The sequence below is a fragment of the Moschus berezovskii genome, chromosome 12, assembly GCF_049115385.1.
Source record: "Moschus berezovskii isolate FMDL1 chromosome 12, NW_MosBer_1.0, whole genome shotgun sequence".
In the NCBI taxonomy this organism is placed as follows: domain Eukaryota; kingdom Metazoa; phylum Chordata; class Mammalia; order Artiodactyla; family Moschidae; genus Moschus; species Moschus berezovskii.
Window position 1 is genome coordinate 10,329,466 of NC_142471.1, and position 25,938 is coordinate 10,355,403.

Genomic DNA, 25,938 nt, shown 5'->3' on the forward strand with positions numbered 1-25,938 from the left:
ATCATGATTGCACATATTTCAAACTAAATTCCATTTTGTTTTAATCTGTTTAAACAAATATTGAGCACAAACTGAGACCTGGGCCATAGCAATATAAAGATAATAAGATCTGATTCTGTTCCAAAAGACTCAGAATTTGGTGTTAGAGACAATCAGGTTAAACCTTCTCCAATGATAAGATTTAGGCAGTGGTACATACAAGGTACTCAGAGTGCAGAGAATGGAATTATCTGTTGTTTTTTTTTTCCTCTAAATTGTATAGGAAATAAGGAACTTATTACATAATGGAAGTGATGTGAAGCTTTGCCAGGAAACAGATTCTCCCCAAGTCTTGATAGCAAAAATTATGGGCTCTAATTTAAAGCTGCATGTGTTGAATGAGAGCATGCCCTTTAAAATAATAATGGTCCCAATTCTGTGAGCCAGTACTAAAGAGTAGAAATGGTAGAAGGCAGATAAGAAAAAGGACCTGTCTCTTAGCCAAAAAAAAACTGGGCCTATATAGCATGCTGGAGCACAGCCCAGAGAAAGCAAGGAAGGGGCTGCAGCAGAATGAGGGGCACTCCATTCTCTTGTTGCTGCCTTTGCCAGATGTATCCTCACCCCTGCTGTCAGAGTGGGTAGGGCTGACTGCTAAGTAGCCTCTCCCTGTCCTGTCTCTAGAATATTTCAAGAATACCAGCAATGGAAGAGAAGCAAAGGGTCGTTTTATGGTTTTAGCCATGCTAACCTGAAGATTAAAGTAACTGATGGGTTGCATACTTTTGCAAGCACCCCTGAAAAACAAACAAACAAAAAAAAAAACCCAGTAACTGACGATGAAACAACAAGCTCCAAAATGTTTCTTTATCATGTCAGATATAAAATCTTACTCCAGATTTAAGAAACTGATTGTAAAACATTGAAAGTCATTAGAGACTCTGTAAATTATAAGGTATAAACTATTACCAGTCCATCATCAGAAAAGGATTACCATTTTCTTTAAACCCAGGAAAATTAATTGTTTTGCTGAATTAAAGTAAACTTTTCTCGAGAGTGTTAAAAAATGTTATGTTGTGTTTATTTCCTTTCTTCCTTACTTCCCCTTTAGTAATGTAGTTTTCAGTGCCCTTTAAGCCCTCAATAAATATGATTTTATATGATACCAAATAACCATCACTTAAGTCTTACTGATTTTCAGTGACATGTGTGATATATGATATATACCGTTAAACCCCCTGTGTCATTCAAAAATATTAGCAGGTGCCTATGCTAGATGTATGGATTAAGAGGGACAGCCCTAGAGGTAGACTTCAATCCTGGGACCTCCACTCTATAGAAATAAACTGCTGGGCACATTACTTAATCTGTTTACCTCAGTAGACGGTAACTCATGATTACCATTATTATTTATATATTTTTAATGCCAGGAAGCATTTTTTCAAAGGTAAATAAAAAAGCTTCTTTGTGTTTTTGGTACTTTGACTTTTAGTAGTTTAAAGAAAGAATATTTCTGTCAGTGGCAGAAACAGAAAGCAGCAGATGCTGCAAATATATTTATAATTCTTGTCATTATTTTCACCCCAACATTATTTAAACATAATCCAGTATAATTTGAAATGTTAAAGTGGATTATCAATTCTTAATTACTAACCTTAGAGTATTATCATCTTTTTCAGTTATCATCTTGCCAAACTTCTTAATGTCATTCTTCTCTCCAGTATTGATTTCCCATGTGATTATAAAGATATTTTCTATTATGTAACAGGTACACTCTTGAATAAATTAAGGAACACTTTTGATGGCATCACTTTATATTAAGGACTATACCTGGATGAATTGAGATCACTTGTTGACATGATTCTCAGCTAGTACTCTTCATTTCCTTCTGCAGGGACTCAGCACTCTCTCTGCAAGACAGAAGTGGCCTGTATTTAACTCAGCAAGATCTGGGTTTGAAATCCTGGCCTCGCCATGGAGTAGATAGCTTTTTTATGAGCTTGGGCACACTGCTTAATCTTTCTATGCTGCAGTTTTCTCCTTTTAAAAATAAAACAGCAAAGAGCATCTAATTTACAAGATTATTTGAGGATTGCATTGTAATGCTTACAAATCACTTAAGAGTGTGCTGAGCATATATTGCAGTCAACATTGGACCTTATTATGGTCATTGTAAACATGATTTCAGGAAATTTACTACTCAATTAGAGTTTTAGAATTTGCCTGTTAATATATGGGCATAGACAAAGCCAATAACTTGATAGAATATAGAACATATACCTAGATGTAGAATCTATCAATAAAATATGACACAAATCAACTTATCTATGAAACAGAAACAGATGTGCAGACATAGAGAATAGACTTGTGGTTGCCAAGGGAAAGGAGTGGGAAAGGGACGGACTGTGAGTTTGCATTAACAGATGCAAGCTGTTATATATAGACAGGATGGATAAACAGCACAGTCCTACTGTACAGCACGGGGAACTAGACTCAGTATCCTGGGTAAGCCGTAATGGAAAAGAATGTGAACAAAGAATATATATAAATGTATGTGTAACTGAATCACTGCTGTACAGCAAAAATTAGTACAACATTGTAAATGAACTATAATAAAAAAAAAAGAATGAGTGTAAAAATGCTGACAGAATTAGAAGAGGGGAGATCTGATTTGAGGTGCTAAACTGGTGAATTTTGACTTGATATCACGTCAGCAGAAAAGGAGGACATTTCTGGCCATTTAAGGTGTGTTCCACAGGTTCTTAATAGTTACTTTTTTTACCCCCAATTTTATTTTCTTGTATCTAGTTTTTATTCCGCATGTAGAATATACAATATTTAAACAAATTTTAAAAATAAGCTTCTAACCTAAGAAGGAGAAGAGAATGGGTGGAATTTGTTACCTCATTTCAGTTCAGTTGCTCAGTCATATCCAACTCTTTGTGACCCCATGGACTGCAGCATGCCATGCCTCCCTGTCCATCACCAACCCCTGGAGTTTACTCAAACTCGCGTCCATTGAGTCGGTGATGCCATCCAACCATCTCATCCTCTGTCGTCCCCTTCTCCTCCTGCTCTCAATCTTTCCCAGCATCACGGTCTTTTCAAGTGAGTCACTTCTTCGCATCAGGTGGCCAAAGTATTGAATTTTCAGCTTCAGCATCAGTCCTTACAATGAACATTCAAGACTGATTTCCTCTAGGATGGACTGGTTGGATCTCCTTGCTGTCCAAGGGACTCTCGAGAGTCTTCTCCAACACTGCAGTTCAAAAGCATCAATTCTTCAATGCTCAGATCTCTTTAGAGTCCAACTCTGACATCCATTCATGACTATTGGAAAAACCATAGCTTTGACTAGACAGACCTTTGTTGGCAAAGTAATGTCTCTGCTTTTTAATATTCTGTTTAGGTTGGTCATAACTTTTCTTCCAAGGAGCAAGCATCTTTTAATTTCATGGCTGCAGTCACCATCTGCAGTGTTTTTGGAGCCCCGAAAAATAAAGTCTGTCACTATTTCCATTGTTTCCCCATCTATTTGCCCTGAAGTGATGGGACTGGATACCATGATCTTAGTTTTCTGAATGTTGAGTTTTAAGCCAACATTTTCACTCTTTTCTTTCACTTTTCAAGAGGCTGTTTAGTTCTTCGCTTTCTGCCATAAGGGTGGTGTCATCTGCATATCTGAGGTTATTGATATTTCTCCTGGCAGTCTTCATTCCAGCTTGTGCTTTGTTACCTATCTTGAACTAAAATGCAGGCTAGGATAGAGGAATGATTCATTCATTCTTTCAGTAGATATTTCCTGAGCACCTTCTATGTTCCATGCACTGTCCTAAGCTTTTCAGATAGTTCCCTGAACAAAATAGACAAACACCTCTGCTCTCATGGAGTTTCCTGCTTATGGGGAAAGTAAACAATAGATTTAAGTAAATTACATATATCACAATATGATCAATATTATGGAAAGAGAAACCAGCATGGAAAGGCAGATTGTGAGTGCAGAGGAGGGAGCTGAATAACCTGTGTGGATGAGTTGCAATTTTATATGGTGTTACCAGAATAGATTTCACAGAGAAGATAAATTGAATAGAGCTGAGGGAGTTGCTCCTTGGAAGGAAAGTTATGACCAACCTTGATAGTATATTAAAAAGCAGAGACATTACTTTGCCAACCAAGGTCCGTCTAGTCAAGGCAATGGTTTTTCCCGTGGTCATGTATGGATGTGAGAGTTGGACTGTGAAGAAAGCTGATCGCCGAAGAATCGATGCTTTTGAACTGTGGTGTTGGAGAAGACTCTTGAGAGTCCCTTATACTGCAAGGAGATCCAACCAGTCCATTCTAAAGGAGATCAATCCTGGATGTTCATTGGAGGGACTGATGCTAAAGCTGAAACTCCAATACTTTGGCCACCTCATGCGACGAGTTGACTCACTGGAAAAGACTCTGATGCTGGGAAAGGTTGGGGGCGGGAGGAGAAGGGGACGACGGAGAATGAGATGGCTGGATGGCATCACCGCCTCTGTGGACATGAGTTTGAGTGTACTCCGGGAGTTGGTGATGGACAGGGAGGCCTGGCGTGCTGTGATTCATGGGGTCTCAGAGAGTTGGACACGACTGAGCGACTGAACTGAACTGAGGGAGTTAGACATATCCAGGGGAGGAATGTGACAAGTCGTGCACATGTTCTTAGATGTGGGAGTAGCCTGATGTTTGTGAGGAAAAACAAGGAATACAGTAAGGTTGGAGCTAGGGACTAACAGCGACATGGGAGGAGAGGTCTCAGGAACCAAATCAGGTAGGACATTGGGGGCCATTTTAAGATATTTGAGAAGTGCTTTGGAATTAGATATAATTAATTTAAAACCTTGATTCTGCTGTTTACTATTTACATGATGGTGGTTAAAGTTCTTTATTTTGAATCACTTTCTTTCTCATTTTAAAATGGCAAGTAGCAATATCTCCTTTTCAAAGTTGAAATAATCTATATGCTTTATATATAACCATTCACATGGTTATTATTATATTATTATATGTTGTTATTATTATAGCTAAGAAGACTAGAGTTAATTAAATTCTGAATGGGTACGTATTCCAGGTAACTTGAGATTATAGGAGAAATTGGCCAGTCTTCTGCTTTCTGCATATATATATAAGAGAAGCAGGTGATGAAAACTTTTAAAAGAATCTCTCTTTGAATAAAGAGATGTCTACTTGCATTCTTTAAGTCAGTCTCAATAATTCAATGTAAAACCAAATGGATATACATTTCAGTTATATAAGCAACATGTTCTACTGCTGCTGCTTCTAAGTCGCTTCAGTCGTGTCCGACTCTGTGTGACCCCATAGACGGCAGCCCACCAGGCTCCCTGTCTCTGGGATTCTCCAGACAATAATACTGGAGTGGGTTGCCATTTCCTTCTCCAATGCATGAAAGTGAAAAATGAAAGTGAAGTCGCTCAGTCGTGTCCGACTCTTCGCGACCCCATAGACTGCAGCCTACTAGACTCCTGCATCCATGGGATTTTCTAGGCGGATATTAAATACTGAGAATTTTATTTTAGGAACAAATAAAGTTATCAGCATCAGCTCTATTTTATTCATTTATTCAACAAAAGTTGCAGAGAGTCTAATACTTTTTTATTAGTTGTAAGACATGTGATTCCTATATCTCAATATCTGTGAGATTGGCAATCATTTTATAATCCTAAATTTGATGAAAGATGGCCTGTGCCAGACTCTGGTAATACTAAGACGAATACGACTTAGCCCAGGCCTGCAGATTTTTACTGTGCTGTGGAAAGGCTTATAACTCAGGGAATAACACAATATATATGTTCGAAGTATATTTCTGATGACAGAGTAGAGAAGCAATCAGAGAACGGGGAGATAGAAGGCTGAAAGAAACTCCTTAGAAAGAGGTTGTATACATCCCACAAAACAAAACAAAAACATTAAATATCTCAGTTAAAGCAAAGACAATGGATATGGAGGGAAGCAGTGGTATACCAGAGATGTTTTTGTGGTAGAAGAGATAGAATTTTGTGACTGATCCATAAGAGCAATTGAGGAGGAATAATCACAGTGGTTGCCATGGGTCTGGACTGGGCTACCAGGTTGGGTACAGTATGCAAAATGAGGTTAGTACTGGGCAGGGTGGTAGCAAGGAGCAGATAATGCTTTTGATTTTAGATTTTGTGTTAGGCACAATTTTGGTTTCCAAAGATGATTCCCAGTCATCGGCCTCTTTGGAATGGTTGCTTTGCTGGGGCTTTGCTATTTGGCCTATAAAGACATTTATAAATACTGACCTCTGATTAGCTAGTATTTGTGTGAGGAGAAGTAAATTTCACTACCGCTGATAAGTATTTGTAAGAAACTCAAGAAATCAATTTTCCTTTGACTTGTGTAATATTTCAGAATCGTGTACATCCTGAGCATTAACTCTCTGCATTGGCAGACCCTAAGATATTGAGATGTATTATTCAACCAGAAATAATTGTCAGACACCCAAATATAATTTAATCTGCTAGATAACATTTGCAAAATCAGCTTGTTTGGCTACTAGCCCGTTTTATCTGAGGAGATGGTACATTTGAGAATTTACTTGCCTTATAATTTTCAAAGTGCCTCTTAAATCTCTCTCCACTGGGTTTTCTCATGAGATGTTATTTTTTTGTAAATTATCTAGGTTTCTGTAGATGCCGCCCATGGGTACAGCCCACGAGCCATTGACATGAGCAATGTTACACTATCCAGAGATCTGCACGTAAGTACTTTTAGAAATACTCTGCTAATTTCATTTTTAAACAGTATACATGTGTTTCCTGCATGTATTTTACAGCATGAATTATTGAATGTACTAATCATAGAGAGGGTCCGTGGAATTTATTGATTATGTACCCTAAGCTTTTAATGCTGTGAAAGTTGCTAGAACTTTTTCAGGGTGTTTCCTCCAAATGATATATTTTCTTTAAAGATCATATCTTTTTTAAAACCCTAATATAATTATATACTTATATAGAAGAAGAAACTAAATCAGTAATTTATAATGCTCTACTCAGAGATCACTTTAATTACTCATGAAAGAATAAGTGTTATAAGTCGGGGGTCTCCATCCTGTGGGATCTAATGCCTGATGATCTGAGGCAGAGCTGATATAATAATAATAGAAATAAAGTACACAGTAAATGTATTGAGCTTAAATCATCCTGAACCCCCGAGTCTATAGAAAAATTTCTTCCATGAAACCAGTCTTTGGTGCCAAAAAGGTTGGAGACTGCTGTTCAGTTCAGTCGCTCAGTCATGTCTGACTCTTTGCGACCCCATGAACCGCAGCACGCCAGGCCTCCCTGTCCATCACCAACTCCCGGAGTTTACCCAAACTCATGTCCATCGCGTCAGTGATGCCATCCAACCATCTCATCCTCTGTCGTCCCCTTCTCCTCCTGCCCTCAATCTTTCCCAGCATCAAGGTCTTTTCAAATGAGTCAGCTTTGTGCATCAGGTGGCCAAAGTATTGGAGTTTCAGCTTTAGCATCAGTCCTTCCAATGAACACCCAGGACTGATCTCCTTTAGAATGGACTGGTTGGATCTCCTTGCAGTCCAAGGGACTCTCAAGAGTCTTCTCTATAAGTTGTTTATTTAACGAAACTGACAACATTTTGCTTGCTCCTGCCATAGTTCTCTTTTGTCAATAAGGAGCATACTGTGAAATGACTGATTTGAGTGAAAAGATAAAATTTGTTACCACAGGACATAAGTTGACAGGTCAATATAATGATCACACAATGATATTGGCATTGTTAGTATCATTCTAAGAGAAGTATGTATACAAAGATAAAAATCTAAGATTATTAAATCTTGGGCTTTCCTTTTGTCATTTTCTGGTATAAATGTGTTAAAATGACTTAGTAAACTTGTCTTAAGTGAAAGGAATCTTAGAGGTAATCTTGTCAAAGTCCAAAGGCCACAGAAAAAGTTAATGAAGCTCCAAGGTCTCTCACCTAGATTGGGACATGTATTCAGTCTGTTCATTGGATGTTCCCTGTGTTCAGTGTTAATATTCAGTAATGTTTAATCATCTTGTAAAGCTTTAAAAATTGAAATAAGAACTTGTAAAAAGACATATTTTTAAAGTCCATAGCTAGTTTGAAGTTTCATTATTAAATTAATAAAACACTTGTCTTTAAAATTTCAAAGAACAATGACCTTTCCCATCTAATTATCTTTGGCTATTTACTACTTTATAATTTCACAGATCATTAGAAACCTTTGAAATTTCAGATTATAAACAAGAAATTCTAAATAATTTTCTTTTAGATGTAGTTTAGCACTAACACACTATAATTTATTCATTTAAAGTATGTTTGATATTACATATTGAAATCCAAAATTATCTTTTTCTAGTATCCTTTTAAAGTATAACTTAGTTGCAAAATATTTTGTTTGTTTAAGGCAATGGCAGAAATGATGGCTGAAAACTACCATAATATATGGGCAAAGAAAAAGAAACTGGAACTGGAGGCCAAAGGTAATATTTTAAAAAATCCTTATTAAAAAATGACCAGAGGTTGAGTCCATGAACGTATGGTAAGGATAAAGTAGTCTTTTTGGCACAAGAGCTCATTATGTCTTTAGTTTATTAGAATGGTTCAAATATGGTTATAATAGTTTCAAGGTGGAAATGCTATTTCCTGATTTCCTTATTGCTAGTATATAGTTCCTCATGTCTCAGAATTTTGATGGCCTATCAAATGGTCTCTCTTGACCATTTTAGCACGTTCAGTTCAGTTCAGTCGTTCAGTTGTGTCCGACTCTCCGCGACCCCATGAATCACAGCACGCCAGGTCTCCATTTCTCATCCTTTTAATTAATTAGACCTCCTTCAATGACTTCCACCCCCAGCCTAAGTATTTCTTTTATTTCATTGTATCTCCTATCCTCAGCCTCGTTGTTTTGTTCAGTCCAGTTGTGTTCTGTCTCTTATATTCTTTTGCTTGCCCTTGCCACTGTTTTTGTTGAATACTAAAATGACCTAATATTTTCTTAGTCATTTCTCAAATCTTTTCTTAATTTATATTTCTGAAAATAAGTATGTAATATTTGCATAAATAATTTGTTCAGTTACATGCATCTTGTACTGATCATCTCTTTCATTGTTACTTATTCAGCATTAGATTATACATATATTGTTTATGTTTGTGTGTGTTCTCTTATTATCTTCTATGTGGGTTTCTTTTCCCCAGTGAAAATATAATTCAAGCTCAGGGATGTAACTTTTATGATTTTTGTCATCCTTATTGTATAGCTCTGGATACCAGGAAGCTCTATTTCTTACTTATTGATATAGGTAGAAGTATGGAGGAAGATCATTTTGAAGGGTGAGAATATTTCATAATGAAAGGAATAGGTTTCCTTACAGGATAGTACTAGGTACTAAGCACTGGGAAACAGAATCACACAAATTAGAATTGGTCATAGGAATGAACAGAGAGAATTTCATATACCGAAATTGCCACTTCCAGAATTTGGCTTTGAGCTCGGCCTTTTTTTCTAGAAACATCCTGTAAGTGTTTGTAAAGTGAATGATCAGCTCTTTGGTTGACTGATAGATATATGAATAGCTAGAAGTAGGGATGGAGAGCAGAGTCACAGAGTCACACTATTTTCACTTAGTAAAGTGGGAGACGGGGACGACAGAGAATGAGATGGCCGGATGGCATCACCGACTCGATGGACATGAGTTTGAGTGAACTCTGGGAGTTGGTGATGGACATGGAGGCCTGGAGTGCTGTGATTCATGGGGTCGCAAAGAGTCGGACACGACTGAGTGACTGAACTGAACTGAATGTTCTTGTAGGGGCATTGTCCACATAACTATTTAACACAGTTACTGTTTGTTCCATGAGCAAATTACATGACAAATTGAGTTATTCTTTTCTAAGTATGTTTCAGTCACTATGGTTTGGTTATGATTAAAAGTAATTAATCAGACCATATATAAAATAGATAGCTGGGCTTCCCCTGTGGCTCAGCTGGTAAAGAATATGCCTTCAGATTCTTTGCGGAAGACCTGGGTTCAGTCCCTGCATTTGGAAGATTACCTGGAGAAGGGAAAGGCTACCCACTCCAGTATTCTGTCCTGGAGAATTCCATGGACAATATAGTCCATGAGGTCACAAAGAGTCGGACACGACTGAGCAACTTTCACTTCACTTCATTTCAACATAGCTAGCTAGTGAGAAGCTGCTGTATACTGCTACGAGCTGAGCTTGGTGTTCTGTGATTATCTAGCGTGGTGGGGTAGGAGGGTAAGAGGCAGGTCCAAGAGGGAGGGTATATGTATGTGTACACACACACACACACGATTCACTTCATTATACAGCAGAAACGAACGTAACATGTAAAGCAACTATACGCCAATTTAAAAAAAAAGTAATAAGCAGCTATCTTAGTACTCTCTTCTAAGTACGTGCGCTACAAAGTCATCATTATCCTTTAATTTCTGAGCCACTCATTAAGTGCCCTACCATCAGTGTTTTCTTTGAAGGACATCACTTGTAAATGAGGCATCTGTACCTCTGCATCTGGCGTGTCTTGATTCAAATTCATAGTGTGTGGAAAGACAAACGTAGTTACAGCAAAGGCTAAAAGATGAGTTGGCAAAATTAGTATTCTTACTGCTTTCAAAGGAGACGGTGAGTTGTTTGGCACTAAAACAGCAGACTGGTAGGACAGGTGTTGAGATGCAGAGCACTGGATCTTGGCTTTTAAGTACTGAGGCTGATGGGAGGGAGAAATGAGTCTTGGAACCAGAGAAGCTTGAGACTGTGGACAGTTTTAGGACAGAAACTCCAGGTGTCTTTTCTCCACTTTGTCTCTCTCCTGGAGAAAGCCAGCTCATGTCTTGACACCTCTGCTTCTGTTTTTAAGAAGATCTGGGTGGAAGTGTCCGAGGGGCGTATCACCTACTGCATGTAGCTCTTGGGGAGGGGATGGTGGTGGGGTGTGTGTGTGTGTATGTATGTTTGAGAGAGAGATAATAAGGAAACAACTTGAAATACCCCTTTAGTCCTTTAGACACCTGGGCAATTAAGAAAATCAGTGTTGAAGCCGCCCAGTTTTGTTTCAGCCCCATCCAGGGCCCTTTTAATCACCCCTACATCTATGTACGGAAGACAAATCCACTTTAGAGAAATCTGGAGAAAGTTTCCTCTTTTGCTCTCCCAGGTTGTCTGTTCCTTAGTGCCTTCCCAACCTGCTTCAAGAATCTAGCAGAGTTTGGGGAAATCAGGCAGTTTAAGGAGTATATCATGAATAAAGGAGTGAAAGTCCAAGAAATTTTATCTGTGCTCCCCAATTAGTGAAAAATGGAAACAGCTAGCATTCCTTTTTATTCTTTGATTCCTACTACCACATGTTTTGGGCTCTGATGATCTATCGTGAAGCCAGAAAAGCAGAAGTATCAAGCAGTTTTGACCCTTTAGCATGAATGAATGCCCTCGGCTGGTGCTATATGTTTGAGGCAGAGTCCTAGAAATTACTGCACATTTATTCACCTCTCAAGTGTAGCTAGTTTCTTTACCTCCCTCCATACAATGTCTTTTATAAATGGGCCAGATCAAGGTAGTCCACTGCCTTTAGCTAAGTGGCACAGCAAAGGACATAATTTCAGGTCTGCTGGCTGACTTTAAAGTATCTGTCCTATCTAGGGCCAAAGATTCTTTGTGTCCTTGGTGGTGGTTTAGTTGCTAAGTTGTGTCGGCGTCTTGGGACCCCGTGGACTGTGGCCCACCAGGCTCCTCTGTCCATGGGATTCTCCAGGCAAGAATACTGGAGTGGGTTGCCATTTCCCTCTCCAGGGGATCTTTCCGACCCAGGGATTGACTCCCAGTCTCCTGCACCGCAGGTGGATTCTTTACCAATTGCACTGCAAGGGAAGCCCTTTGTGTCCTTAGGATTTTTAAAGTTTAAGCTTTTTTCTCTTTCTCCCTGTCTCTCTCTTTCTCTTTCCCCCTCCCCCCACCTCCCTTGCCTTTCTACGTTTCCCAAAATGATAGTTACTGTCTGATCCCAAATCATTGGGGATTACAGATTGAGTTGTCTAGGAATAAAGAACTGCATGCAGAAATAGGTCATAACTGCAGTGTGATTAAATTAAATATTTGCTTTATAAACTTTTTCATAAAATATGCTAGAAGTCAGATTTGTTCTCAGCGGGCTTAGTAATTTATTCCATATCCTTCTTTCTGGTCCCAAAATGTTTATTAGTATTATCATAATATGACAGTTGTAGTCTATTGACAGTTATAATTGTATCAGACTGTCAAATAACTGACGGCTTCTTAATATGCTTCGTGTCAGTGTAGGGGCCTGACTGCCCCTTGCATTTGCAATCACGTAGTGTCACCTAATGGTCAGAAGGTTCGTTGCGTGATTATATTTCTGTAGATGGCACTCTCCGTCCAAGCAAGCACTAGGAGAGCATGGCATATTCTCCTTTGTCCTTTTGCTTGCTTATTTCTTTTTTGAGGGCCAATTCAACATTTATGATTGCTCTGGAAGTCCTGACTTAAGCCCATTGGACACATTTCATAGGCTTTGTGTTTCATTGTCATTCAAACAAAATAGCCATTTCAGTTATTTTTATTCTGGAGTTTCCTTAGCAGTTATATTTCAAGGAATTTTAGCATCCCACATAAAATATATTCCTTTATGTGTTTTATAAACTTTTAATCTGGGACCTACCAAGCTGTTCTTTTTGCTGCTACTTTAATAGTGCTCCTTGTACCAGATGTTTACATCTGGATACGATCTTTTGAGATTTTTATAATTTTTGTATATGTTTTTACAAAATTTACAATTTTATAAATGGTTTTCTTTTGGTCAGGTTTTTAAAATTTAAATGCTTCCCAGAATTTTTAAATTTAAAAGAATGCTTTTAGTATTTCTTATCAGAAGAGGTATGCTAGAAACTTAGATTCTTGCCAGAATTCTAAGTCAATCAATTACATATGCTACTTCTATTAGATAATTAACAGCGATCAACTTGTACCTTAACAATCTGAGTTTTGTGGATTTAGAAATATGTGACTGCAAAGTAGGCTCCCTGTGGCTCAGTGGCAGACTCTGCCTGCAATGAAGAAGACCCAGGTTTGATCCCTGGACCAGGAAGATCCCCTGAAGAAGGAAATGGCAACCCACTCCAGTATTCTTGCCTGGAAAATTCCATGGACAGTGGAGCCTGGAGGGCTACAGTCCATGGGGCACAAAAGAGTCAGACTTAGTGACTAAACAACAACAGTGAAGACAATAAAGCATTTTCTGATCTGGGAGGCATAGTGAAAATTACGTATTTAAGACAATTTTTTATCTTTTCTCTGTGCATTAGAAAATGAAGCATTTTGCTTGAATCCTGCCTTGTAATTTTACTGGATCCAGTTGTGCAAATTTAGTGCATAGTACACTCTGCATTCAGAGTTCATTTGAGTGAGAAGGAAAACATGGCCTCTTTTTCTTTCTCGTGTGACTGTAGATGTCTTTGATACTTGATACTACAATTGTGTTTATGTTCATGTTTTAGTTGCATCTTAGAAGGCGTATGCATAGTCTTTTTTGAACAGGTTTCCTAAATTAATTGAAGCATTAAAGACTCTAGAGAGGAAAGAGTCTTGGATGAGTCCTATGTATCCTGTGTATAATTAGAGGATACCAGGAATTCTGTAGTAAAGTGAAAATTCTATTGTGAAAGTAGTGAAAGTGTTAGTCGCTCAGTTGTGTCTGACTCTTTGCAACCCCATGGACTGTATCCTGCCAGGCTCCTCTTGTCCTGCTTCAGGCAAGAGAACTGGAGTGGGTTGCCATTCCCTTCTCTAGGGGATTCTTCCCAACCCAGGGATTGAACCCGGGTCTCCTGAATTGCAGGCGGATTCTTTACACCTCAGCTACTAGGGAAGCCCAAATGCAGCCATATCTCATTTCAGATTATTTTCTAAATACTATGCTGTATTCTCATCTTGACATCCTCTTAGGAGGTGGAAACCATCCCCTACTGGTACCTTATGATACACTGACGGCCAAAGAGAAAGCCAAAGATAGGGAAAAAGCACAGGACATCCTCAAGTTCCTGCAGATCAATGGCTATGCTGTATCCAGGTAAAAGCGCACCTTCTCCAGTTACACATTCTTGTTATAAGACTGAATATTCAAACAGCCCTGTCAGATTTAATGCTGAAAATGAGCTCCGTGGCCTCTTTAAATGTCAAAGCTACTATTTAGTGTGTTCAAAATATACATGTTGGAAACATTAATGCCCTTAGCTGCCATATAATTGAGTTGCCTACACCTTTTATGTTAAGTCCCCATTCATCATTTAGGCAAAATCTCTAGGCAGAAATGACACTCTGTATTTCTAAATGCAAGATCTTATTGTGTAGTAATATTTATTAAGTACAGCTTCTTATCAGATGCAAAGTATTTTTTATAATTTATTTTTAGCTATAAAATCTTGGCTAACCTTGCAAATGTATCTGTATCTGTGTATAAATGTATATATTGTTGTATGTAAAATGTTAAGATACCTCTCTGTATGTAGATATTTAACAAAATATATTTTGTTTTTACCTTGCCTTCTAATAGTCTTTGTTAGATGTTGGTTTCCATTTTTTCTTTTTGCCATTCTAGAGGGTTCAAAGACCTAGAACTGGACACACCTTCTATTGAGAAACGATTTGCCTATAGTTTCCTTCAGCAACTCATTCGCTATGTGGACGAGGCCCATCAGTATATCCTGGAGTTTGGTAGGTACCATGGTCCTGTTACTAACAGCCCAGTTTTTGTTATGTTTGTTATTTACAACATCAGGATATAGAACAGCATAAACCACTGGGATGCTTATGGTTGTTCCCTGATGGTGTAAACACTTTTATATCCATCCTAGTACTAACCTGAATCTAACAGTCAATAGGAAAACTCATTTTTAAGGATGGGTAAATTTTGAGAACTTTAAAAAATTCTAACATGCAATTCTTTTCTCCTTAAAATGTATATTGACATTGATTTTTCATTTTGAAAGATACATTGGATGGAAATCAAATTTTAAGGTACAGTTAAATCTTTCCTTATGAAATTAATTGCTCTGCTCTTTTAAAAAAAGGAAATAAAACTCTATGGATTCTCCAAATTTCTAGACAATGGAAAGCCCTCAAGTTTAGCCTTTGCAGGAACACATATTTATACTAGTGTATCAGTAATGCAGGATATTTTATGATCCTCTTAGGGTGAAAGGAAGGACCTTTTCCCCATCTGGCTCAGTGACATTTAAGTACAAAAAGAACTCCTTAATTTAAACTGTAGATTTGGAACAGATCATCAAGACAGCCTCCTCACAATTCTCTTATTTTGTGTTTGTCCTCAGCACTGTTGAATTAAAATTCAAGTTGTTAGTGACTTACCTTCGTGTCAGATCCCCTTCTAGCCACTGGTTGGTATTAGATATAAAGAGTAGAGTTTTGTCCTTTTTGAAAAACTGTGTGCTCTGCTGGTGGTGATCTTATTTTCTTTCCCACTTTTAAGGTTGTATTTCTGTTTTTATTTTGTTTTTTTTAACCCACATTCTTTCGGTTTTCAGCCCCTTTCCTTGGGGTCCATAGTTCTAGGTCTCATAGCAATACATCAGCAAAAGATCCCTGCTAACCAGGGGCTCTTTTTGCTGCTGTTATCTTAGGATTTATGCTTAAATTTTCAGCACAGCATCAGATTAAAGTTTATAGAAATTTGAGCTCTGATATTTTCTTGTTCATGGGTCCCTGGATCCCAGATGTGATTAGAGATATTCAGTTTGAGCATCCGTCTCTTAGAGAACCTTCCTCTCAACATGCCTCCTTATCTACAGTACAAATGCTATATTTTTTTTTATCTCTTAACCAACTTTTTCATAAAGACCAATTATATAAACTAATCCATAATATACAGTCTGTTTGTATGTCATCCATCAGTATTTTTTTAAAATATGGTAGTCATCCTGGCTAATAGCCAAATTACTCTAATGATATTTCACCAAAGAACAAGTATGAGGCCATGGTGAATTTTTGAAGTTTTTATGCACAAACTTAAATGTTGACATTTCTAATCCACATTTAAGAGTATATGAATGAACAGCAACTCTGGCATCCAGCCTTCTTTTTGACCAGAGAAAGGAAAAGAGGGGAAAAAAGAGTGATCATTTGGAGAAGGGAACGAGAAAAACAAACTTTTCTTTTGCCTCCCTATGGTTAACAGAAACAGAACTTTGAAGGATGAAATTTGTTTAGGCTTTAGTCATACTGTATTCAAGTTTCTGACTAAACCTCCTAGGAAAGTGTTTCTGTATAAGAAGTGGTGAGAGGCTTACTACAGGGTAAGTTCACCTCCTTCACACGTTTCTTTTTTCCATAGGAGAAGGTCTTATAAATAGAATTCTGGGGAAAAGTAAGGTTAGATTAGTATAGAGCCCAACAAAATTAGTTTTTTGTTTGTTTGTTTTTTTACAGTTGCTGATGTTAGCTGTTCCTTTTTCAGGTGACTGAAAAGCATGTTATGTATAAGAACTCTGTTAGGATCAGACAAAGTTGAGATTGTCTGTACAGTCATTTATTTCCATTTTCCACTGTTACTAAAACCCCAAATTTTTGTGATACCTTCTTTTATTTTTCACTTTATTGCCTTTGTAGCACGTCTTTAATATAGTCGTTCTTAAACATAGACTCATGGTGCCAGTAAGAATGTGCATGTGCCTTTTCTAATTTTTGTGTTAGATCGTAGGTCATACTCTCTCCAGATCTTTTCACAGTTTCTACATAAGCATTTTTGTTAAAATGTATAATTAATGGAAAAATATTTCCTATTTAATGCTATGAAATATGGTAAGATTTAGATAGGTACAAAATTCTGTCTGATTAACATTTATTTGAGAAGCCCCTTAGGTAGATCCAGTTATTGTGCAAATGTTTGAGAGAGATTTAGTGTCAAGTTGATTTAATAAATGAAATTCGTAAATATTAAAAAAAACATAATTTTCTTTTACTTATTCATGGGAAGATAATTGTCTAATTTTACAAAATATTACCTAGATTATCTAAAACTTATGCCAAATTTGTGCCTTTAAAAATTTAAAAGCCTATTTCCGATTGTTTTTATTTCTGTTTGCAAAAGAACTTTTTCAAGGAAAAGTCAGTTTGATTCTTATAAAATATGGAAACTCTGCTTATAAATTTTACTAAAACCTTATATCCAGTTCTGAAATTCTTAGCTCTCCAATCTGTTCTGCATATCATCATGATTATTATAGTTATTACTACCTCTTCAGTATGCATAAAATCTCATCTGTATGCCTGAGGGAATCAGGAAAGGCCACCTTTTAAGCTAAATGCATTAGGTCAATCAGTTCTTCACCTTGAACTCGTTTTCTGTACCATGGGGAAACTTTGGGGATTTTTGCTTTGCTTATGGAGATTATCTTTTGACATTGGTGAACTTCTTTGTTCTTTAGCAGAATGTTAATTTTCCAACCTAGTATTATAATTGTAGTCCTCCCCCTCATCACAGGCACTGGCTTCCTGCAATTTTTCCATTGGTATATTAATATTAATAGCTTTAGCTTTGTCACACCAAGAAGTAACTATGTTTATTGGAGACTAGTGTTAAAATCTAATGAATTTTGTTTACTTGTTTTCTACTCAGTTTTCTTACCCCTGTGAGCTTCTTTCTCACTGAAAGAAAATGTGGGATTTTACTGCTAAAAATGTGAACTTTTTACTTTATTCCAGTTTTCTCAGTACATGTTAATAAGATCTCAGAGTTACATCAGAAGTTTGTGATTGTAACCACATGTGTGGGCTGTCTCAAAAGCTTTTTTATTTTGATGTGGGTATATTTTTCATCTTTTTTTTTTCCATTAATGACACTGCTGAGGTTAACCTTTCTCTCTTTGTGTTCAGTTTAGGAGGGTAACACATTTAGCAGTGTGTTCTAAACTGCATTTGGGGTGAATATTTTGCAGTGTTTGAAGTGCAACATGTACCTAAAAAAACTCTTCATGTCTACAGATGGTGGCAGCAGAAGCAAAGGAGAACATTTCCCTTATGAACAAGAAATCAAGTTCTTTGCTAAAGTACAGTATACGATCTGTCTTGTTTTTCCTTCAATATGTTTGTTTACCAAATATACTCTTTAGATGGTTGCCTCTTTGCAGAATGCACTTGTCTAGAAATATGAATACTCTTCTAAGTAAATAGTCTGTGGCACGAAAATAACTGCATGAATCATGCGGGATAAATTTGCTCCCAGTATCCTTGGTCATACTTAAAATAACTTGTTCTGCTCTCCACACGGTATTCCTCAAATGACTTTGTTCTCTATGAAGTCTGACTCAAAGTTCTCTTTTTTGGCTTCATCATATGACATAAAAGAGAAACAGCTACTTCCTAACATTTGAATATTATTCTGATTTTAAAATTTCAGATGCATATTTCTTCGTTAAAGAGGAAATGCCTGAGTTAATTTGTCAATGATTATGTTATAACCTATACTATAGAATCGTTATTGTGGAGCCTGAGTCCTACTCAGAAAAGGAAAACTGAAGCTCAGACAGGATCAGTTGTTTACAGTTAGAGTATAGCCAATCATTTTTGTTTATTCCACTTAATATGAATTCAGCAAAACTTTGCTCTACGTCTGAAACATTCCTGACTTCCTTTCAGCCAGTACGGGAAAGAGATGAAGAGTTGCAGAGTCTCCACGTTGGGTCCATTCACTTACTCAGTGTTGACTGTGTTTCTGGTCTGTGTCATGCATTAGCCTACAAGGATGTAGATTTCAGTGTCACAAAGACAGAATTCCCTTGGGAAGCTTTCCTATTTACAACATGTTTCGGTTAACCTGAAGACCTGATTATTTCTGTCAGGTTCCTTTCAAAGTACTTGCATGTGGCAATTATAGGTCATTTGTAAAATGGCATGTTTATTGATTGATTAATATTTGGCTTCTATTATGTTTTCAGAATTGTATTCTTTATTATATGGGAAATTTCTCCTGTCTTTTCTTTCCATTCAGTATAGCACCCAAAGTCTATATCAATCATCTGAAGTTTGTCTTAGGCTGCACGTTGCTAGGTATCTATTCTACTAGGGTGTAATCCTCCTTGATAACCAGTGATCAGAAATGCTGTTCATGACCTCTAATCATGAATTTAGAATACATTCTTGTATACCATTGCCAGTGTGCTCAGCACTCCTAGTGATTTTGTTTGCAGATGCTTAATGAGGCTTAATTTCTACTCACTTTGTGATTCATTCATTCACACATTTACTGAGTACCTATTATATGTCAGTCACTAAGTTCAGGTGTCACAGCTTTCTAGACAGATCTGGAAACTTGTGTATTCCTATTATTAAAAAATAATAAATATATTATTTAAAATATATCATGTAGGAAAAAACTGGATTTAGACTAGAGTCTAAATACTGATAATGCCTATTATTATCACCTTTTTCATTTATATATTCAATGAATATATATCTAGTGCTTGCTACTGGCTTGCAGCAAAGTCCTAGGCACAAGTGAGTCAGTGATAAATGAAACAGAGCAAGCAGGAGTTATAGAGGCCAAGAGAGGGGTTTAAACAAACCCCAAAATGTTTTTATCTCTCATGCACCTTATAGACTCTTAGGGAGACAGACTAATCCAAAATCACACAAATAAAATATGAAATTGCAAATGATGTTAGAAGACCAGAGGATATAGGGAGTTTATGTCATCGATAGGCCAGCAAAGGCTTACCTGATGAAGTGCTACTGTGCTGAGGCCTGCAGGAGGCGTGGAGTAACTCGGTTATGGGGTGTGGGGAGGACATTTCAGACAGAGGGCGTGGCATGTACACAGCCTGTGGATGGGGGAGGTGGGGATTGGACAAAGGCCAGCAGGATTAGAATACAGAATTAAGAGGTAGGCCTTGATCAAGGCCAGGGATGAAGAACTTTGTAAGTTGGTAAGTGGCGATGTGACTGAGTAAATCATTCACTGTCTTCATCTCCACCTTCAACCTCAAAAAGAGGGTTGATCACACCTACCATACAAAGTGGTCACTGGGATACATGAAATTATAGCCTGTCAGTTACAGTCCTCAGTCATAGTAGAGACTCCATAGAAGGTCATCCTTGATTGTCTGAATCTTTTGGGCAGTGAACTGCAGTGTGTGAAAATATTAAAGACTATTTCATTTTGAGAAAGTATTGAGACTCATTTCAAACACTGAAAATTCAGTGTGTTTTTCATAATGACACCCCAACCCACCTTATCCCTGCGCCCCCCCTACTCCCATTCCCCCCCGCCACCCCCACACACAGACTGGAGACAGCAGAGAGGGATACTCTGAAATGGTGCTGACTGGCATGGCTGTGAATGCTGGGGACTCACTGCATGTGAACAAAGCTCTGGCTGCATCAAAGAGTCAGCACGCATTGGTCCCCCACAAGATTCCACTGTGTAGATCTGTTTTCTTTTCCTTTCTTTCAGGTCGTTCTTCCTTTAATTGATCAGTATTTCAAAAACCACCGTTTATACTTCTTATCTGCAGCAAGCAGACCTCTCTGTTCTGGAGGACATGCATCAAACAAAGAGAAAGAAATGGTGACTAGGTAAACAGCTATAAAAATAAAGACTATTGTTTAAGAGTATTTGCATTTGAGAAAGAGTATCTCAGGATCTTGAAGTAGGAGCATGCAGAATGTACACCCATCTTCCTTGGCCCCTGGGAATCAAATACTACAAGGATGATGGTTTGGGCAAGTTAATACATGTGTTCTAGGTATTGAATTTTCTTATATTTTACTGCTAAATATAATACTGAGTTGAGGGAATAAAATACACAGTTCAGAACTACAAGTAGAGGCTGGAGATATATCAGTATAGTATTTTTGATAAAAGATGCTAACATTGGTTTCATTAAAATTTTTTCAAATCTAGTATTTTTGCCAGCCTGTATTTTTCAGGAGGGCAAAATCTCATTTATAGTAACTATAATTTTAAATCAAAAAAATTTTGACCAATCCTGGAATAAAATGATGTAAACATATATACTTTCTGAGGTTTTCCACTCACACCACTCAAGCCACACCCTGACAGTGATTTCTCATTGTTTAAACCTAAGTATTCTTTAGATTTGTGATTCCACTGGCAATTTCAAGTCTGAATCCTCAAAATTCTTCCAGAAGTTAGGATGCATGAGAATCAATTCCTGAGAAAGTCTGCTTCTGTATTACATTGCTCAGGAGACTATACCAAGCTTTTAGATTGTATTGAAAAAAAAATTTTCTGTGAAAATTAGTACCCTGTATAAAGCAGAATACAGGTTTTCATTGGACTGCATTTTCTTTTTATCTATCTATTGCTGTTTAGCAAAATTATCACAGGTTTAATGTTTTAAAAGAATATGCATTTATTATCTCACAGTGTCTATGTATCTGTCAGCAGTAGCTTGCTTGGAAAACAAACCTGTTTTTCTTTTTTTTTTAAGACTTTTTAGAGCAGATTTTAGAGTCATAGCATGGACTTGACTTTAATAATATGCTAAATGGCAGTGCAGTATCAGCCTATTGAACAGAATGAGATGAGATTGAATATAGCCTGTCACCAGAGGGTAAAGGATAAGTAAGATTCCTTTGTTACATAACACTGGGGGTGGGATTTTAAGCTAATCTCTTGAGTTTGTTTATTGTCTGTTTTACCAACCAATAAGTAGCCAGTTATGTGATGTAGGATTGCAACAGCATTAAAAATGTTTCCAAACTTCTTCAAATAATAAGGTTCTTGTGAAGCTGATAAAGGTAATAGAGAATCCATCCCGGTGTCTTAGCTTTGTTTCCACCAACTGTGTTACTAGAAGAAAAGGGAAGGAAGAACTATTTTCCAAGATGCAAATTTCATCGCTTGCCCACTTGGGCCTGGCCTTCTTTCCTTCTTCTCTGGGAGAGAGAGGGACCCTTCCTGCCTCATTTCGTACACGCACTCATCCACATCGCCTGTCCCTCTGTGGACAGTTGAGTGCACCCAATAGCTGGGAAAACGCCAGCGCACCAAGTTACCCTTAAACGCTGAAACCAAGGCAACTGCACAGTCAGCTAGTTTTCTCTGGCCAGTTAGCCTATTGTCATAGAAACTTAGTTCTTACAGGTGGTATTAATTTAATGAGATTCAATTACATAAATCAAGACAATATAATTAGAGAATATGGGGGGAAATTTTTAAAAGATGTGTGAATTCTGCTCTTTCCCCTCCCCTTTTGTGTTTTGTTACCACCATTTCAGTTTTAGTCTTATTCTGAGAATAATTCCTAACTATGGTAATAATTAATTTTCCTTTACCAAATATATCCCTCATAGAATAAATCAGAAGAACATCATGAGTCTATGCTAGCCTCCACTGATATAGTTTGGGGCCCTTATAGTAATACTTCCCCTGTTTTTAATGATTTCATCTTCAAATTTTTCTTCACCTCTTGGAAAGAGGTTGATAAGTTTTACTTCTCCAATGAGCACTTCCAAAAGGAATATATGCCATTAAAATTCCAACACACAGAAATGAGAGACGTAATACGGAAAGTAACTGATTTCTTTACAGTACTTTTGTGCCAAACATAAGTTAAACTAAAGCTCAGAGAGAAAAAAAATCAGAGTTGAAAAATGAATAAGGTGATGATAAGCAAATTATGGTACATGTTGTCCAGTCATTAAAATTATGATGGATATAAATATGTGACAACTTAGGGAAATTATTTAAAAAATTAAATACATGTTCAAATAGTATTGATCTGGATTTTTTTTAAAACTAAATTTTTAGCTATAGAAAAGTAGTGGTAAGGGATAAATTTAATGTAAATGGTAGTTTTCTTTATGTAGTAAATGTAGATTTTGTATTACTATTTTTATGTGTTTTCTAAGTTTTTAAAATGAAAAAAATCTTACCTTAATCATAATGCTATGTTTTAAAATAACCAACATCACTACCACATTAATGAAAACAAGCAATTTGTTTGTCATGTTGGAGTGGAATCACTGAAATTTATAAATCTGATTTTGTACCACTTCAGCTGTTACTTTAGTGACTAAAATAAATTTAAAAAAAAAGAATAAAATAGATTAAAAAAAAACTGACCCTGATGCTGTGAACATATAAGCATAGCTTCATACACACAATGAGCATAACCATGATTTAATAGCTTGTGTAGCTGTAGTTGAGTGAGTCTAAGTTAACTTTTCCACAGTTAAAACCAAGTTGTTCCCATTAGTTGTTTGAATACTTTCTGGCACTATAAATTATGTATCAAGCATTTCTTGCTGTGCTATCCACAAAGATGTGTTAGACGAGAGTCTTTGTACTTCAGGAGTGTACATGGCAGTGGCTAAGTATATGGAAATACATATAGTTCCAATAGCAGAAAGCCAAGCAGTGCTATGGGATTCCAAATAAAGTAAGACTCCTTTGGATGGGTATGGATGGGCTTAGAGATGAATGGAAGTCATGACAGTCAAAGATCTTAGAAACATTCAGATCAGAGATTAAGAAAGGGGGATATTTTCTAGAAAACAACATAAAGAGTAGAAGCTGGGTCATTTAGGCGAAATATTGGTTATATAGATTCCTTATGGAACACTGTAACTGATAGTACCTGCCAGAATAAAATTTCATTTTGCTTTTTGAAAAAAAATATTTTTCTTAAAATAATTCATGAGCACTAGGAAGCCATTAATGCTTTTTAAATAGAAGAATTGAGAACAGCCTGGCAGCGAAAGTGGGATTGATAAGAGTAACGTGGCTGGGAGACCACAACAGCCGTTCAGAGCTGTGACAGGGATGCAGGCTGTTGTCACAGAAGTGATACCTCCGGTAGGTGATGCTACCCTTGGGTTTGTTCAGCAAGTGTTCTGAATGCCCGCTGGGTACAAGATGCTATCCTAGGTCTGAGGATAAACACACAGGCACGAGGGCACTGTTCCTAGCTTTAATGGACTTAGAAGTACAGCTGAGTAAATACATACATATAGAGCTAGTCCATATTCTATGTTGTGATGAGTGTCAGTGGAGCCATATATAAAGTGCTGGGAATGTGCAGGAGACATTAATGCAGAAGGAGGCTGGTGTGAGAAACACAGGTGGAGAAAACCAGCGTGCCTCAGTAGTGAGTCTTGTGGCAGGGAAACAGGAGAAGGCCAACGTGAGGCTGAAGTTTCTGTGCTGAGTGGTTGGAACAAGGCTGGTGTCACTAATGAGAGCAAGATACCTCAGGAGAACTAGTTTTGAGGAAATAATGGAAACAGTGACAGACTATTTTGGGGGGCTCCAAAATCACTGCAGATGGTGATGGCAGCCATGAAATTCAAACTATAACCAACCTAGACAACATATTAAAAAGCAGAGACATTACTTTGCCAACAAAGGTCTGTCTTGTCAAAGCTATCGTTTTTCCAGTGGTCATGTATGGATGTGAGAGTTGGACTATAAAGAAAGCTGAGTGCTGAAGAATTGATGTTTTTGAACTGTGCTGTTAGAGAAGACTCTTGAGAATCTCTTGGACTGCAAGGAGATCCAACCAGTCCATCCTAAAGGAGATCAGTCCTGGGTGTTCATTGGAAGGACTGATGCTGAAACTCAAACTCCAATACTTTGGCCACCTGATGCAAAAAGCTGACTCATTTGAAAAGAACCTGGTGCTGAGAAAGATTGAAGGCAGGAGGAGACAGGGATGATAGAGCATGAGATGGTTGGATGGCACCGATTCTATGGACGTGAATTTGAGTAAGCTCCAGGAGTTGGTGATGGACAGGGAGACCTGGCGTGCTGCAGTCCATGGGTCGCAAAGAGTTGCACACGACTGAGCGACTGAACTGAGGTGGTGCTAGTGGTAAGGAACCTGCCTGCCAAAGAAGGAGACTTGAGAGGGATGGGTTCAATCCCTGGGTGGGGAAGATCCCCTGGAGGAGGAAATGGCAACCCACTCCAGTATTCTTGCCTGGAGAATCTCATGGACCGAGGAGCCTGGTGGGCTTCAGTCGATGGGGTTCCAAAGAGTCAGACGTGAATGAAGCAACTTAGCACAGCAGAACACAGTTTTGACGAGAGGTTGAGTTTGGTTAAACCAGTGTTTCTAGAAGTGCTAACAGGTCATTTTAGCTGGAAGTGTACAGCAGGAAGTGATAAATAGGTGTTTGGTATTGGAGAGATCAGGGCAAGAAATGACATATTTGGGGACCATCTATACCCATCTAATGCTTGAAGCTTGGAAAGCAAGAGGAAACCAAAGAAAGAAGCTGAAAGGGCTGAACACCAAAACTTGGAGAATTGTTACACTTGGAGGGTTTTCAGAAGTGGATATATGAAGAACAGAGAGAGAACAATTCATTAGCAAAGAAGTGGAAAATATTATACTATAATACTATAAAACAGAAATCAGAATTTCACAATGGTGAGTAGTTAGTTAATGATGCCGAGTACTGTGGAGAGCTCTGCAGGACGGAGAGTGAAAAGAGGTTATTAGATGAACTATTTGGAGGGTATTGAGAACTTCAAGGAGAAGCCATGAGGGGTGGAAAGGACATTCACAAGGCAGAGAGTCAGGGAGGAAGCTGCAGATGCATTTTGAATTCTTAAGTAGTGAACGGTACAGGGAAAGGGAGGAACAGGATTGTGAAAAGTGCTTTAAAGAAACTATAGGTTAGCACTGATAATAGTCAGACCTAGAGTTTGCACGGGAACTACACCCTGAAAGGGGATAGCACAGAAGGGGAGAGATATGATTTGTCTTTCTTGAGGACCTAGCTTTCCATTGGCTTTACCAAAAAGTTCATTCAGATTTTCCCATCTGATGTGTATAAGATGTGTCCTGAAAAATTGGAATGAACTTTTTGACCAACGCAACATATATCTGT

The 25,938-nt window shown here is 37.7% G+C and overlaps 1 protein-coding gene across 1 annotated transcript in view; it reads left to right on the top strand.

The window, feature by feature from the left end:
• Positions 1-25,938, top strand: part of RYR2 (ryanodine receptor 2) — a 537,004-nt gene that overhangs the window by 320,602 nt on the left and 190,464 nt on the right. The window contains exons 55-60 of the mRNA XM_088842508.1: positions 6,668-6,745; positions 8,435-8,510; positions 14,011-14,134; positions 14,663-14,778; positions 18,064-18,128; positions 20,531-20,652. Coding sequence (XP_088698634.1) covers positions 6,668-6,745; positions 8,435-8,510; positions 14,011-14,134; positions 14,663-14,778; positions 18,064-18,128; positions 20,531-20,652 — 581 coding nt within the window. The remainder of the gene's footprint in view (positions 1-6,667; positions 6,746-8,434; positions 8,511-14,010; positions 14,135-14,662; positions 14,779-18,063; positions 18,129-20,530; positions 20,653-25,938) is intronic.